General features: G+C 44.9%; 1 protein-coding gene across 2 annotated transcripts in view; it reads right to left on the bottom strand.

Moving 5' to 3' along the window:
- myo16 (myosin XVI) overlaps positions 1 to 6,535 on the bottom strand; it is a 71,192-nt gene extending 64,657 nt beyond the window's left edge. For both annotated transcript variants that reach the window (XR_014598092.1, XM_084023242.1), the window contains exons 1-2: positions 5,997 to 6,535; positions 1,968 to 2,237 (exon numbers count right to left, since the gene is read on the bottom strand). Coding sequence is in view for 1 of the 2 variants with exons in the window: in XM_084023242.1 (XP_083879368.1) it covers positions 1,968 to 2,237; positions 5,997 to 6,024 (298 nt within the window). In the remaining variant the exon portion in view is untranslated. The remainder of the gene's footprint in view (positions 1 to 1,967; positions 2,238 to 5,996) is intronic.
- Between the last annotated feature and the right edge of the window lie 10,728 nt (positions 6,536 to 17,263).

A 17,263-nucleotide genomic window follows, 5' to 3' on the forward strand; every position in this document is an offset into this window, starting at 1 on the left:
CGGCAATATTAAAGGTATCATTGTATCTCTACTAACAGGCAGTTCTGCTGGCCTTTTACCACGTTTCGACACAGTCCATCGGTTTTATTTCACACTTAAACCTTCATTCATGGCTGCTTTTAACAATAACACTCACTGCATACAATAATAAAGATATCACAAATCGTCATATTTTATGAAACCACTTCCATCATAAAGACGAAATCAGCCCTCACATATCCCATTTAAAATGTGTGTTTCCAGGCGAGAGACCTATTCTTTAACCGCTACCCATCAGATTAACCCCTGGGCTCTCATTGCAACAAGTGTGTTTACACTATCCCTCCTCTCTTAAAACACCTCTGTAGTAAGGGGAAAAGATTCAGATTAACATTACTCTGGGGAAAGTCCGAGCCTGAGGCAAATTCTATCACCGTACAAAAGGAGGAGAGAGGTACCTTAAGCAGCAACAGTGAGAACGAAGTGATAGCAATCTGGCAACCAGGACCATTGAGGAACGCTCGAGAAATGTTGTCAAGATGGAGCGAGTGCTGATCCTCAAAGTGGTTTGGACGGATCCACAGGCTCACAAAAATCCCTCGACCCAAGGAGGTCTGTTATAAACTAAGTGGTGACTCCTGTCAGGAGGTCTTCCCATAGCAATGCAAACATTAGCCTGGTACCAGTTTAATGCTGTGACGGCGGCTGATTGGTAGGCATGCGTTAAGCATAGTGGCAGATCTGATCCACGCCAAGCCAGCAAACCCTGCTTTTCAGTCTGGCTGTTGCAATGGCACACCAGCTGCTTCCACAGACCTCCAGCTGAAGCTCATTGGCAGTCAAAGAGTAGAGATTAACACAGTGACCTGCAAAGACTGCTGGTAGGACTGACACAGATACACCCAGACAGCTGAGCAAATGATTGGCAAATTACTGGCATAGCCAAGAAAGAAAGACGGTGAGGTTGGACAAAAAGAAAAAAAAAAATCAATGTCTTTTAGAGTAAAGTGTGAGGACCTGTTGACTCTGATCTCACAAAAACATCCAGTACTCTAGTGTGGCTTTATTGTGAGGCGAGGAGGCTGCAATCCTATGAGGAAAGCCTCATTCAGCACCTGATCTAAAGAAGAAAGTTCTTCTTAACACACAATTATGCAGTTTTCACAATATCCTGACTTTTGCCAATGTCTTCTTGTGTGGGAATTGATCTTTGGTAAGAACACAATTTTAAGTATTCTCAATTATATGTAAAGTGTCACATCACAAAAAAAAGTTATCGCAGGACACTTTGACACATTGATTAAGAGCAAAAAACGTTTTGGTAAATGAGGCCCATAGTCCTTTTGCCCGATTGACAGAGGATACTTGTCCCGAGTGCATATTCAATCTTGATTATTATCATCATTGTCATCTGCATTTAAAAGTCAAAATCATTCAAGTTCACCCAGAATGAGCAAAGTCCCATTTGTGTGAAACAAATGCCTGAATGTTGGAAACAATGCCTGGAATCCATTGTCTCATATTTCAACATGCTAATATTTGTTTTGATGTATTACTTATTGTTTGTGTTACACATCAGAAAACCCACATGAAACCACAAACCAGCCAGGCCCAGCAACCAACCAAAAAGATCTGTTGTATATTTTTCTTACTTTTGGTTTATCTTTGAAAAATATTTCAACCCCCCGTGTGACTGAACCGTGCAGCCGCTTTTACAGAGAGTCCAACAAAAAGTGACTGCCATTCTGTGGAATTACTGTTTTGCTCTCAAAAGGGGACATCATCATCTCTGCGGAGGTACATTTTTTTTTACTTGACAGCGGTTTGTGTCAATACAAAAGCTTCCCTGTGTTCTCCCCAGACAGTTTCAACCTTCCAGCAGAACAAATTGCGTGACTTGTAGTCGCAAGCACTGTTTTGGCCCACTTCAAAGCCTCAAAGCTTTCTACTTTTCACTCAACACCCTCACACACCATACGTGCGCCCACCTTCTTTGTCGTCATGGCGAATGATGGCATCCTGTATGACATCGGCGAGGCTGAAGCGGACACGGCGCTTCTTGCGGTGGGCAGGCGGCACTCGAACCTTGATTCCACCTTGCTGGCGCTGAAGGCTTTTCTCCCTCTCGTAGTACGCCCTTATTTGGTCGCAGCGCATCCTCCTGACCAGCCGCTGCCGCTGGCCAATGGGGAGAGACTCCAGCAGGCACTGGTCTATCTCCATGTTCTGACGAAAGACATTACATAGCTGGAAACAACCTAGAGGGCAAAAGAGAAATGGGTGAAAACGCTGCAGTAGTATTGACTCTACTACACTTTGATACTGAGCTAATGAGACAGTGTCAAAGTGATAACACATGCTAACGCTGCATGTGGGGGGCGTTTATCATATGTACTATAAAGGATATTTGCTGTGTCTGTTTAGCCGTGGGGCTGAGTAGGGAGAAGCACCGCAGCGTCTCGTGTGCCGTCTCTCCTGTCGCAGTAATTGTCCTGACTTCGCATAATCTCTCAGTGGAACTCAGCCAAACACATCTCATCCCAGGCAGCAGCTAAACCTGTTATGGTCTGCTTGGATGGTGAGCACGTCCAGCGCTTGTGCAGTAGGTGGGCTCCGGCAAGAGGCTGCATTCCAAATTGCATGCTATCTTTTCACTTTCTTCTTACTCACTTACTGAGTATGCATACAACCGGGACCGTAACGTTGCACCTTGGGCTCTGACTCTCGTGCTTATACATCCGATGTGATGTGACATGTCATCAGGCTGCCATCGGCCTCGGTTTCAGAGAAGCATTGCTTGCAAACTGCCAAATGTGACTGAATGCAGTGGGACATCCTCGTATTTTTGGCATTCTGCACCTGACACTATGTATCGGGGACATACTAAATATTTTTCTGACATACTAAGTTGTATAGTATTATGGGTGACTCATAAACCAAAACATTATATAAGGTGGTTTCTAAGTAAAAGTATGTGCATCTATCTGACATTTATCATATTGATAATGTTACAGCCACTCCAACGGACAGGTACAATATGAGGAGGAACGTGTCTTTGTAGGAACCGTGTCCTGACCCACCAACTCATCCCTCTTTGGCCGATCCTGTCTATACACCTCATTCATTTATCAAACTTTGTTGCTCTCTTTCTGTCGGGGCCATTTTTGTTTGAAGTTTGCCCCCTTTGGAGTATCCTTGTCTTTCCATTCATCTCCGGCGGTTCTTTTTATGTCTGCGTCTCATCTCTCTTTGGTGACACCAATCTGTTGTGAAAGTATTGTTAGTGGGGCGACTTTGAAGTACTACACGTTGTACCCAAACCACGTCCGTACCTTTCTCGCTACCGTCTCTCTTCACCTTGCATTGTGTGTGTATTTGAGCAGTCTAACATTCAGGAGCCAGAAACTCCTCGAACGTTGTCCTCGACTGGCCGTTGGGCGACTGTTGCTACTTTGTGTCTACTTTACACAGTGAACTGCCGTTTCTCTGTAGGGGCTTAGGTGTGTCTGGACCGGATCTTTATCTGGCAGAGACAAAGCCATGCAGGCAGACAAATGGAGGTGCCGCCTCTCTCACATCTACACCCTTATTCAAACACCTGCCCCCTTCACCCTGGTTTGCCACACACACACACACACACACACACATCCTGTATAATGCACCAGTGCCATCTGCTCTGGTTAGACATTTAAAAAAGCTTCTTTTGTGTTCAGGCCCAGACAAGAGAGGGGGGGTCATTATTACACTGTTCATGCCAGGTGCCTCCTTCAACTGTATTTTATTTTCGGAACTTGGCTGCACATTGAGCAGACACACACATGGAAACACAGCAACACACTCAACCGCCTGTCTTTTACAATATCACACCACTACATCTCTCCACAGTCCCCAGCAAAAGGAGTCATTGTCTCCTTTTTTTCCTCCCCTAATGACCTCTACACAGCCCATTTTGATATGTGACCCGCAGTAGGAGTTGTTTTGTGTGTCCAGTGTGTGTCCACAGTAAAAACCCTCAAGTGTCCAATGCTGACACAGTGCAGGGCTGCAGTACAATCGGAGCAGAACTCGACTTTCCTATCTGTTCATGTCTCCACCTCTGCCTTGACTTTGTGACTGTCAGCTCTTCCTTGGTTTCACTTTATCCTTCACCCTCTTTGTCAACCTCATATCTCATCTACTGTACAGGCGTCCGAGGCTACAGTCGCATCAACCCATGAACTCCCTGCACACGACAGGCGTCACATAATGTGGCATGAAGGTACAGACATGACTCACTCACAAGACATTAAGGTATATAGACGGTAGTTATGTGGTGGATGGGCATCCATTAGATTAAAAACTAATTTATGAGCATCCTGGCGTAAAATAACGACATTGCGTTAGTAAATGATGCAAATGCATTTGTCTAAATAAATAATGATGTATGGTAAGTGTTGCTAAAAGGTTCTCTTTAAGCGCACAGCGGTTCACACGTGGCACTTAATTTTGTGATATGTTGTGACTATAAAATCCTTGCCATAGCCTGCAGTGTGTTGCTGTGTATAATGTGGCTGGATGTGCTGTTAATATACAAATATTGGGTGGTGTATTATTCCCAGGAGAATTTCTTTGTCTTCCGTTTTTACATGAAAACATCAGATGTGGCCAGCGCTGACAGCAAAGATCAATAACAACTTGCCCTCAGTCAATAAATGCTTGAATTTCCATTTTTCAAATGAAAACGTGATGTAAATTGGCATCAACACAACAGATAAAAACACGAATAATTCCGATTTAATTCCAACATTTGCAAAAACTATGACATAATGTCTGCTCTGAGTAGACAAAGATAACGCCGCCGTTTGCTCCTCTGTGATGAATGGCTCTGAACAGACAGACGGAATGAGAATGAGAGGGAAACGACAGAAGAGTTGAGTCCAATGGGAAACGACGCTGAATGAATCTGAGAGATGAGTGAGTGAAGAGACAGAAGGAAGGAAGGAAGGAAGGAAGGGGGGGGCTAGGAAGGATTAGTTTTCTTCCCCTGCTATCCCATCACCGGGCTATCAGCTATTGATTCAATGTGGAACCATGCAGACTCCAGCTAATAACACTGACAGCACTGCAGGAGCTTGTAAATGAGAAAATAGCACACACACATGTGCTCAAACATACGCACGCACACCACACATACACAGGCTGCAACTGCAGACACCATAAATGTGCAGGATGTAGACGGATGCATGTAGAGGCTGAGGGGTGAGACAGGTAGGGTTCTTAGAGCCAAGGAGAGACTTTGTGGCAGCATGCATCACCACTATTCATTCACTTTTCCCCTCCTCTTTTATTCTCCCTATTTCCCTCCTTTCTTGTCCTCACCTCTCAAATATCAGCATCTCTGTCCCTCATTCCTCCCCAAGTCTGCTCATCATTCTTCTCAGCACTTGGCCGCATTCTTCACGTCACCATCACCTCCTTTCCATTTCCCAATCCTGCTACCCCCCCCCCCCCCCCTCTCTCTCTGCAATGCTCCTCTAAAATCACCCTCAGTTTCTCTCCATCTCCATCTGTCCTTCCCTCTGCAATGACTTTCTCTCTCTCTCCCAGTCTGTCACTGTGTTATGAATATGCCAGAAGCTCATGGGATCTGGTTCTTTCGGGACTCTATTTCATCGTTCTTTCCCTCTGTCAGTACCTGCCGCATTCACCGGTCAACTTCACACATCTGCAGCAGCTCTCTGCAGCAACCTCGCACACCCACTTACTGCGCACACACACACACACAGAGAGAGACACACACATGCACAGACACACAAGGACACACACAGGGACACAGAATTTGAAGTTGAGATTGTGCTGCTGTGTCAGCAGCTGGTGACAGAATTCTTCGGCACGTAAACTCACAGCATAATGAACCTGCATATATATAAATAGTAAGTGTGGGTATAACAGTCACACACCCATGGCTGAGGCATACAAGGATACTCGCACACGCACACACTGGCATGCACAGAAAAAGCTGGTGAATGGCTACTTACAGCATTTGATGAAATGGTAGTGAGACATTTTCTGACTCAGTCAGACAGTCCGCCAGTCAGGTAGAAAGGCTAGCAGGCAGGCAGGCAGAAAGGTTGGCAGGGACTCAGTAAGTCAAGCAGGCAGGCAGACAGTAGGCAGCTACAGGTTCCAGCAAAACTAACTAATGCAGAGCTCGTAACCCGGCAGGATGCATTATTAATCTGGCTCCCTGCATGCTATCCAAACTCCGTCCCCCTGTCTGCATTATTCACCAGCGGCAACGGCAACAGCAGCAGCTCCGGTTGCAGCCCGTGCAGCATCTACACACGCACAGATCCAGACTCTCTCTCTCTCTCTCACACACACACATGCACGCACACACACACACTCACACAGACATTCACTCCCTCGATCAACCCGTCGGCAAGAGGAGCTGCGGCTGTTCCTAGCTCTCCTCGCCCACAGCCAGATAAACGTTGCACAGCGTCTTCTCAGCCATGACCAACGCACGTGCTCCGCTCGCGTCACTGACTGACAGCCGACTCTGCCCACCTCCGGCTCAACACACCCCCAATGACGCAATGTTCTTCACCTCCTCACACACCCCCCTCACAGTCTCCTTCTATCACACATACGCACACATACGCAGTGATTCATAAGATGCACACCTCTTTGGACTATCCTCCACCTTCTCAGCCGGGGGGTGGGATTAATTGCGCCTTCCTATACTAGATATAGCGGGGAAAGATAAGGAGAGGGAGAGGGAGAGATAGAGTGAGAGTGAGAGTGAGAGTGAGAGTGAGAGAGAGAGAGAGAGAGAGAGAGAGAGAGAGAGAGAGGGAGAGAGAGAGAGAGAGAGAAAAAGGGACGTCATAGAAAACAGAAGGGTCGAGATAAGAATGGAAAACCGAGGAAATGCAGATACAGCAGGGGGAGCAAGAGAAGGAAAAATAAGCAAGCGATGGCAAGAGACGGGGGAGAGAGAGGGAGTGTTAAATTGGATAAAAGGACAGCTAAAGAGAGAGAGAGAGGGAGAGGGAGAGAGAAAGCTGCTGCAGTGCGGCTTTTGGTGCGGTGACAGGTTAAGTGCTCATCAACAGTCTGAAACTGGCCACAAATTAACTACTGATAAGTACAGTTTAGTAGAATGGTAGGGCTTGAGACCAGTGCATTAACACACATTATATCATGTCATGATGTCATGCTCCAACGCTCACACTCTCTCTCTCTCTCTCACACACACACACACACACGCACACACACACACACACACACACACACACACACACACACACACACACACACACACACACAGTGTTAAGTGATGTGCTTGCGGTGTCAGTCGGGCAATCTCTGTGACTTTGTGCTTTGAGGCTGATTTGCATAATATGAATACCAAAGCCTTGCATCGAGAAGAGGATTTGGACGAGCAGGGTGAGAAGGTGAGGATGAGCGAGAGCAGAGGAGAAGAGAAAGAAAGACCCGGGAGGGGAGTGGGGAAGAACGGCAGACTAAAGAGTGAGAGAGAGAGAGAGAGAGAGAGAGAGAGAGAGAGAGAGAGAGAGAGAGAGAGAGAGAGAGAGAGAGAGAGGAGCGTAAAACAGCTTAACGAGGTGTGCCGTGTGTGAATAAAGCAGGATCGTGGCACACATTTTAGAAATCTGTGCCACGGTGCTCACAGATCTGCAGGTTATATACAGTAGCATGCTGCACTCTGTGGGGGGGGGGGGGGGTGGGGGCTGTTATCTCCTATTGCTGTCAAACATGTGCATGTGGAGACGGGATGAAAACGGATGTGAGGAGCAGGTGAGGGTACTGAACGGAGAGAAGCAGCAGAGAAAACTTAAAAGGGAACGAGAGGAAAGCAGAGGCTGGGAGATGGATGTGTGTGTGTGTGTGTGTGTGTGTGTGTGTGTGTGTGTGTGTGTGTGTGTGTGTGAATGCTCGAGTAATTCCTGTCGTAGGAAATCAGGTCACAGAAGCAGCTCACTGCATCTCCAGCTCCAAACATTGCCAGAACAACTACTCCAACATCTACCGAGGTATGATGCAGGTTGTGTGTGTGTGTGTGTGTGTGTGTGCGCACTATACTCGACTCCTAAATAAGTCAAACACCACTCGCACAGACAACACACGCCAAGGATAACACAATGACACCCAGACCTCACAGCAGTGTGGATCTGACAAAAAATGTCATGCTTTTTCATCCGAATGTTCTTAACGCATTAACGGAGAAAGCCTGCACCTGCAGCGCTAGACATGTGACTGCTTATATCAGAGGAGAAGTTATGGCATTGAGATCAAAAAGAAACAAAAGGTCTCAATATGAGATACCCCGCCAGAAGCAAAGTCATCTGCTGTGTAACGGCGACAGGATAATGGGTTGGAGAGTCCCGTCCTCATCATTTCTACCGCTCTGCAGCTACAATTAGGCCAAGCTCCTAAGCGTTGAGGTACAGAGAGAAAGAGCGAAGAAAATAGAGATAGATAACAGAGAGAAGGCGTCCATTATGAATGTCATTTAAAAATGCAGCCCATTTTATTTCCCCCATCATCCTAGCACGTGCAACAACATCTGTGTGCACGTTTGTCGAGGATCAGCACTAATGGTGTGAATGAACGCTGGTAGATTGCGTCTCCTTGCTTCCATACAGCGTTGACAAACTCTCATTATAACAGCTTTCGTCCCACAGGAGATGACAAACGTCATTCTCTTTGACACAGCCATCGCTCTGCCATCATCACCCCCGGGTGTCAGTCAATACTACGACTGTGTTACCACCGTGGGACTCTATGGGTAACACCCTAGAGTGTGTGCATATGCTCACATACCGGCACCGGCGCTAACAATGCGGGGATGTCAGATGGTTTGCCCAATTATGCCAAGGCTGAAGGCACTTGGCAAGTTTGCGGTGATGCATTATATATGAAAAGAGATCGCTTTGGATTTATTATTTATCAAATTTGATACGTTTACACAAATAAATACTTATTTATTTTACCAGCCACATTTTACATTTGCATGTATTATGTATTGCTTTATGTTGCCGTGCAAATAAATACCTTATGTACTGACTAGAAAACCTGCAGCCACACACACACACACACACACACACACACACACACACACACACACACACACACACACACACACACACTCACACAAAATGGAGCTTTTTCAACAAGCAAGCATGGTCATTTAACAGGAACTAGAATACCTCAAATCCCCATGGACCACAAGACTATGTGATTACAATCTCTTGTTAATGAGGAACTCTCATTGTAGTCAAAACCACCTAAACTTAAACTAAATCGAAACCAAGACAAGACCAAGACAAAACCAAGACGTAGGGGGGGTTGAGACAGAGACCAAGAGTGATTCCCACACTGCATGACACACTTACTATAAAATGTGGAACGTGCAAACCTCAGGCCCTCCTCAAATTGATCTGAAAGATCCACATTTTGATAAAAAACCGACACGGAAAAAATGATTAACAGTCCTCTTTATTGACCTGTTTTATTAGCATACTATAAATGTTTGTATTTATAAGTGTACCATGATTAATACCTTTATAAAATCATTAAAAAGGCGTTGCAGAGGTGAATTCTACGTTGGGGAATTTTCCTTTGTTTTCTTTAATTAATCAAATGAATTATCAGTCTTGCAATAAAATGAGCTCTTTGTCTGTGAAGACTAAGTAATAATGTGGTGGATTCCGAGACGAGACTGGTCTCGTAACCAAGACCAATCTTGAGTGCTACAACACTGCTCATTACGTTATCTCCCTTTCCTCCTCCCGTCTCTACCTTCACTCCTCACCTCTGTACCCACAAGGTCAAAGTCATTTGATTGTCCTGCATTTCCAGCAGCATTTTTGCTTAATGTGTTGGCTTCGGGGGCGCAACACTACATTTTATATTAAATACACAGTGAATTTTATTATTTGCCATGTGCATTGTACAAAGTCTGCTGCAATACGCAGTGCTGTGGTGGTTCAGCTGTGCAGGGACAGCTTGTGTTTTCGTCACTACATTGGGTTTTATTGTTAAATTGCCAATTGCACGGTTGTTGTTTTTTGTTAATTATGCCACTGATGAAACACTCTGAAATGGCCCATTGTTTATTTCTTTATGTGAGACTTTATATTTGTACTAGGTTGTAACTAATTGGAAATGGAACTGGAAGGCACAGGCAATGGAATTAAACTATACAGCACCACAACCTATAGTATCAACCTGAATGTTATAAGGCCGATTATTTATTACACCTTAAGACTTTATGTTGTTGTTATCATCTTAAGCTTACCTTAAAAACACACAAAAGCAACGTCAGCATTTCTTCCACCGTATCCTTTCAGCCGCATGATGGTTGTTTTTGGAGGATTAGTTCAAACTCATGTTAAAATATGGAACAACTAGGTTTCATAGTGAGCAGCCATGCATTAACAAGGGTGCTGACAGACGGTCTACATGATGAGTTACACCCTGGTGGGTTGTTTTCTAGCTGCTGAGGAAAGAAGAGATGAAAATGTGCAAGAAAGAATGAAATATGTATGACCTCAGTGTAAAAGGCTGAACAAATATCTTATGGTGATGCAAACACCGACAACATTTAGATGGTAGCCGATTTAAAAGGTGCATCTTGTTTAAGTGTCTAATGTCTGTGTGGTTAAGACAGACTGTGGCAGGTTGTTGAGGTGACGGTGATGATTGGAATATTTTAACATATCGCAAAACCCCACTTTGATGTTTCAGCACATTGCTGAATTTCTTTAAAAAAAATACAGTTTCCCATAAGTGTAGATTGAGACCTCTGTGTGAAATATTTTTATAATCTGGGAATCAACCTTTAGGCTAGATTATATTGTAATCCAGGCTTTTTTCCCCCTTTAAAATGGGTTTAAACTGAACAGCAGGGCTTACTATTTAATATTCATAATACTAGTTAATAGCCTTGCAGCTCTATTGGTGAATTCCAAGGTGGATTGTTGCCTGCGAGCGGAGGATTTAAAGGCTTCCTTGCATGATGGTGCAGAGCACAGAGAAAGTCCACGGTATCAAATAGAGCTTTATGTACTTTGCTTGAATCCATATAGAAGGTAATTAAATGCAGACCGACACAATATTACTTTTCACAGTTCTTTTGGAGAACAAAACAACTGCCTGCTTATATAGTGTGGCTCAATCGCAGGCAGTTGTTAACAAGTCAAGTGTTGCTTTCAGCAGCTCACAGGCTCTCTGATCGAACAGGCATGTCTGCAGAGTCACACAGTTCCTCCTCATAAATCTGCTTTATGGGTATGAGGATGAACAAGCAATACTTGTAAGCCCTTTTGCTGCGAAGTGACACTATGCTCAATCTCCTGGAATTTGGTGGCTCTTTGTTTCTTTCTTTAAATTAAAAATACATATATTTGGTTAAAAAAAGTTATAGATTTTTTTGTATTGATAATAGTATTGAGAAATATCAAACAATACACTGCCCTAACAGTAATGGCCATTGCCAATAAAATCTTAATAACATTCCTTCTTTCTGAACTGAGACTTGTTTGTGTTCTGGGAAACAAGTCATCCACAAGTTGGACAATCTGCCCTGGAACACACAGGCTGCATCACTCACTCAGCTCCACACGCCTGCTGTCAGGCAGATCGGTCTGCTAAGTACACACTCAAATGTGTCAAAAAGCTCCTGACCCTTCAATCGTACTCAAGTCACCTCTGAGGATCATCATACAAACTTACAATCAAGACAAAAGATATGATTTCCAAATCACCACGAAACAGACAGACTAGAAAAAAACTTCATAATTCATCTTGCTAGCTTTGAAGGGATATGATCCTAACGGAGTGATCTGGTGGGAGACATAGCATGTCATAACTTTACCATAATAATATCATAATTCCTACACTGTGGCATAGATTGTCAAAGCAATTGAGCAGCCACAGTAAACTCCTGTAATTTCACAACAGCAGGAAGGAAAAAAGGGGTGAGGGAAGGACACCGAGGTAACATGTGTAGCATGTTCTAGCTGGTGGATTACTACAAATGGAGCACTGGCAGACTGATTAAGCTCATTATCACCGCTGGACGTGGGGAGAAAGAAAAGGGCATGATGGTATCATGAGCGAGGGGAAATAAAGAGGAAAAAAAACCTGTCTGAGTCAGGACAATTTGACAGACAAATGAAGCAAATTAGTATAGGACAAAGGCAGAGGAGAGCTATAACAATTAATAACATATGAGCCAGTTTGTCTCCCCTCACACTTTACAGCACTGAATTTCTGCCCATAATTATATTTCCATTCCACTCGTCAACCCCCGGAAATCCCCCAAACTGGGATAGCGGGTCCATTTCTCTCTGACTGCCTTTGTCTCTCCTTCACTTCCCTCTCCCTAGCTCCCTGGTTTCAAGCTGGCACAATGGACAACATGGCAACATAAAGGATGGCTGCGAGCTTCGGCGGGAGACAATCAATAAGCAGACGAAACAAAAGAGCGGCACAGTCCCGCATACTCTCAGCACTCGGCTCAGGGGGGCGAGCGGCGTCCTCTTGTTCTGTCCTCGGCTGGCTCAGAGTGAAAACCATGACCAGTGCCTGACACACGGTGTATTAGTGACTCACTGTGAGCTAACAGCCGCGTGCACAGTTGGGTCTAACTCCTAACCCACATCGCCGTTCTGCTTACGGCCATCGTGCCACTTTCACAGCTGCTCAAATTCAAGTACCAATCTTCCCTAAAATACCTGCTGAGTGTGTAAGAGAGTGAACGCAGCAAAACACACAGAACATTTACAATTATACTTCACCAGCTGTTACGATACAGAGTGACGCAAAATGGTAGAAAGTGAGGCAAGAGTAAGAGAAAGACCGCATAATTACCAGTGTAATAATAATTAGGTTTGAGTGTAATGATTCGAAGAATATGTAATCGTAATTTCCCGTTTAAATAAACCAAACACTGCTTTCACACCCATGTCGTGCTACATTCCTGCTATTTCACAGAATTAAGACTTAAAATATGGTTCTTCTTAAGCTCTTCTGAGCTTGTAATTATACACAATATATTACTCTTCTACACAGGAGCTGCAACACTGAGAAAAGATCTTCACAAAAAAAGACAGCTCCCAGTGAGTGAAGCCATCTTCGTCGCCCCCTGGTGGCTCGCTGTTGGTTCGGGAAGCACTTGATTTGATATGCAGCAGAGTTTTCGATGAGCGGGACGCATATTATTTACGTCAATATCCCAGTCGATCATGTTCATTGAATTGTGGGAAGCCAAAATCGGGATTGCGATTAATCGTGCAGCCCAACTTTATAGCACTGTCTGCATCATATGGAAGTTGTGACATTCTACATGAAATGAAAATGGAGCTATGCTAGGAATCAACAATTATTGACTTTGGATCTCGAAGTGCAGTTAGATAAGAATGCCATGTTTCTTCTGGTCCAGTTTGTAGCTGGACTAGCTGACGTTGAGACAAAAACCAAAAGCGCAAAACAAAGGGCTTCCCATATCACTGAAATCCCCACGATTTGCAAGAGTCATTAAACAGACAGATCACAAGACAAACACAGCAAGTATACAGACATTTGGTCACAGTGGCATCAACAATAATTCAATTTCATGAAACTTCAGTTTGATGTAGCCGTTCTGCAGTCGACTGGAAAAGTCTTGATAAACCAAAAACAGGAAAAGCACACAGAAGAGCGGAGACGCGTTGTTAAGAGCAAAGAGTGGCAGTGAGAGAAACTGTAATAACCAAAACTTTTCAACTCGCTTTCGTGCATTCCTGTTTGCATTTCAGCATCTCAACTGAGCAGCATCGAGCCGATGAAATATTAAAAAGTGACTGATTTGTTTGAGGAACCATTTTTGAGTAGACAACACAGTCATTTATCATCTTTGTGCTCAGATGTTCCTTGACTGTGTGATGTCTTAACCGATGTGATAGAAATTGAGTTTTTCACTTATTTTTCTGCTTTAGTATAGAACAGCACTGAAACAAAGATGGACGATTTGACTCACTCAATCTCTCACAAATCAACACTAAATTACATTACAATTATAATTCCAGTTAGAGGATAGAGGACAGTCTCCGCTACGTGAACACACAGACAAATTCCTGGGTTAACGCTAGTTAGCTGATTAAAAGGGACGATCCAGTGATGTAAATGAAGGTAAAACCCTCCATGGTCCCTATAAAACATCCTGCAGTGAAAAGGCCCATAACACAAACAGAAAAAAGAGAGATACAATAGAGATGAGCTAAAAAGAAAGAGATGGGGGGAGAGGGAGTGAGGAAGAGAAAGTGCTAGGCTGTTAATCTGTTGATATGTCAAAGTATGGCCTTCTACAGCAATCATGATGTGCCACAACACATGTTACTTTACCCATCTTCCCCAAAGTACATTGAGTATAATGAATGTTACTGATCCAACAGTTTTAACATCCCTGTGACACTCATAAAGTAGGCCTACATGCTAAAACCCTACACACAGTCTGTGTATGAGGGCATGTTCAGGTCCAGTCGCCATATCGGACCACAGCGTTGCCAACCAGTTGAGACCAGCAGGAGGAAAGACACTCACGAAAACATGCACGCACTGAACCTGACTTAATGCTGGAAACACAACTCATCATGGTGCAACGCAACCTTGAAACGCCTCCAGCTTTCACATAAGAACTCACATAAGAAAGGATGCAAAATCTGAGCGGAGTGACTTAGAGTCGACTTTCATTATTTACTTACAACACTAGGGGAAAAAATTCACTCAGCGAGCTGACTTAAAAGACATGACAGACCTCCCTTGTATTGTCTGTACAAGAAGGCGGGCATACTGCCACAAATCTCCACACCTACAGTGCAGGTTGCTACACCTGCCTCAGGTTCAAATTAAACTGTCTGAAATAGCCTCATCCATATTCATCCCCTCCCTATTCATAATTGATGCCCTGAGCTTGCATTATGTGCTGAGGCCAGACAGATTGACTTCTGGCATCTCACTCCTTCTCAAAGACACCTTCGCAGCATCACATCCTCGGCTCTACTTGCACATTGTGGACTAAAGTTTGAAGCAAACTAAGTTGACTATGATTCCCCACTTTCACATAGCAACAATAACCCCCTGCTGTTTTTAAAACTTTTATCAGCCATAAGCATGCAGGTAAATGTGCTACATGTCTCGTCATGGCCTTCAAAATAACCCTTTATATTGGCTGCTGTGATTTTCTGAACAGAACAAGATAGTCTAGTTGGGAACAGCAGATACATTATGCAAATCTTAATGTAAATGTCTCTCTTAACATATTCTCCCTTGAACCAAACAGACAGCACTGTTCTTATACCTGCCCCGAAGGGCCACCATACTAGATTGCCTGCAGACTGCAGTAAAGCGTCCTTGGATCTTGAATGCTCTGCTTCTATGTGTGGCCTTGATGCTAGCCATTAGCCACTGAAAAGATGTCAAACCAACCACCAGCCCAAACGTCCATCCATAACGTGAGACGGGGTGCATTCCAACAGATCTGCAGACCAGTTGAAAGTCCTAGTAATAGATTATGGTTTCCAAATCTAGCCTACATTTTTGATCCTTTGATCCCCGATGTAATCTGTTCCCCCCATTCTGGATGCTGGCCAAAGGAAAAGAGACACTGAGCTAAGGATTCTGATTGGCTTTGCTGTGACCTTTAGCACCCGCCTTTCAACTCTGACTGTTTGTCCCCCGGGGGGTCAATGCAGGTCAACTTTGCAATTAATCACACAGCCGGATGAATGGCACAGGCTTTGCCCATGAACTCGCAGCAGGTTCCTGCACCGCCAAGTTGGACCACTTCTTGAATCTGAGGAGCCAGGTTCACTTTCCGAGGTCTGGAAAAGCAGCTTCTCTGCAGAAGTGCTCTTTAGCGACACTTTACCAGCTCCAAGGGTGCTGTTCAATAGCTGACCATGTGCTTTGATGTCCCCGTGGAGAGGGCGATCAGCACACTAAAAGATACCGTGTCCCTCTCTCATACACATTAACATAACAACCGATTCATGTTCATGACAACCTATGCACAGATACTGTTTCTCGTTACAGCGAGGGTCTCAACTCACATTGGAATCATTCTTGCACAATCAGCTGTTCATTCCCAGCCAGAAACACACACATTCTCCCCCACCAAGCGTCTCATTGCATGTATATATAGACCCGCGACAACTGCACAGCACATCTGCCTTCCCTTTCATTCCCAACGGCACGCCGGGAGCACCACATGACATCCGAGGCACATTCACGCACACACACGTCCCCTCGTTATGTCCGTCTCACATGTTGACAAGACAGTCATCGGAGTGAATGCCTGTAAATGAGCCTTCGGACGGGAGGAAACGGAGAAAAAAAAGCCTTACCAGTGAGAGCTCGTCCACGGGAGACACCAAAGGTACGGAGGAGAGAGAGAGAGAAATGTGTCTGCCCCGACGGAAACCCAACAAGAGCCACCTCCCCGTGCTCCGCCACCAAATCAATTTCACACTCTCTCACCTCCCCGCCACTGTGATGTCATTCATTCATCCGTTTCCCCCCGTAGCCATGGCAACTCTGCTGCTTGGAGCTGTTCATTCTCTTATGGCTGTGTGTGTCTCTCTCTCTCTTGACGTCCCTCCCCCCTCTCCAGACCTCAGTGAACCCAGCCCACTTACTCTATCTGAGGGGGTACAGTTATACCCCCCTTCGCACCCCCCCACCCTATTCTCTACTATCACAACTGAGTGGGAGGGTACAAAACACATAAAGGGGAGGCGCCGGGATTCACCTCATGTAGCGAACACGCCCCGAAGAGTTTGTGGTCAAACGGGTGTACTTTTGTCAAGGCTGCCCCATAAAGACAGAGCCGGCAGACAAAGAGAACTGGGAGACACAACAGAGCCTCAATAGGTGCGTCTGGAGAACCTCTCGTTTTAGACGTGAGCCAGCTGTCTCGTTTGCACACACACACACACACACACACACACACACACACACACATAAAAACAACACACGACAGAGCCACACGTAAGCACAAACACTTGGCCCAGCAGAGTAGTGTGAGGTGATGAATAGTTAATGACCATCACCATAATTACGTCGGTGCCTCTCTGCTAATAATCCTGGTGTTGACCTTGTGGAAATGGGGAGGGGGGGGTGTGCTGGTCACCGAGAGCCAAATCAAACAAAGACGCACACTTAAACACACCACGTCCCAGTAAGCCCTTTCCTCCCGACCGTTTCAAACTGCCTTCCTACCGATCCCACATGAGGG

This window comes from Eutrigla gurnardus (assembly GCF_963514095.1).
Source record: "Eutrigla gurnardus genome assembly, chromosome: 12".
Taxonomy (NCBI): Eukaryota; Metazoa; Chordata; class Actinopteri; order Perciformes; family Triglidae; genus Eutrigla; species Eutrigla gurnardus.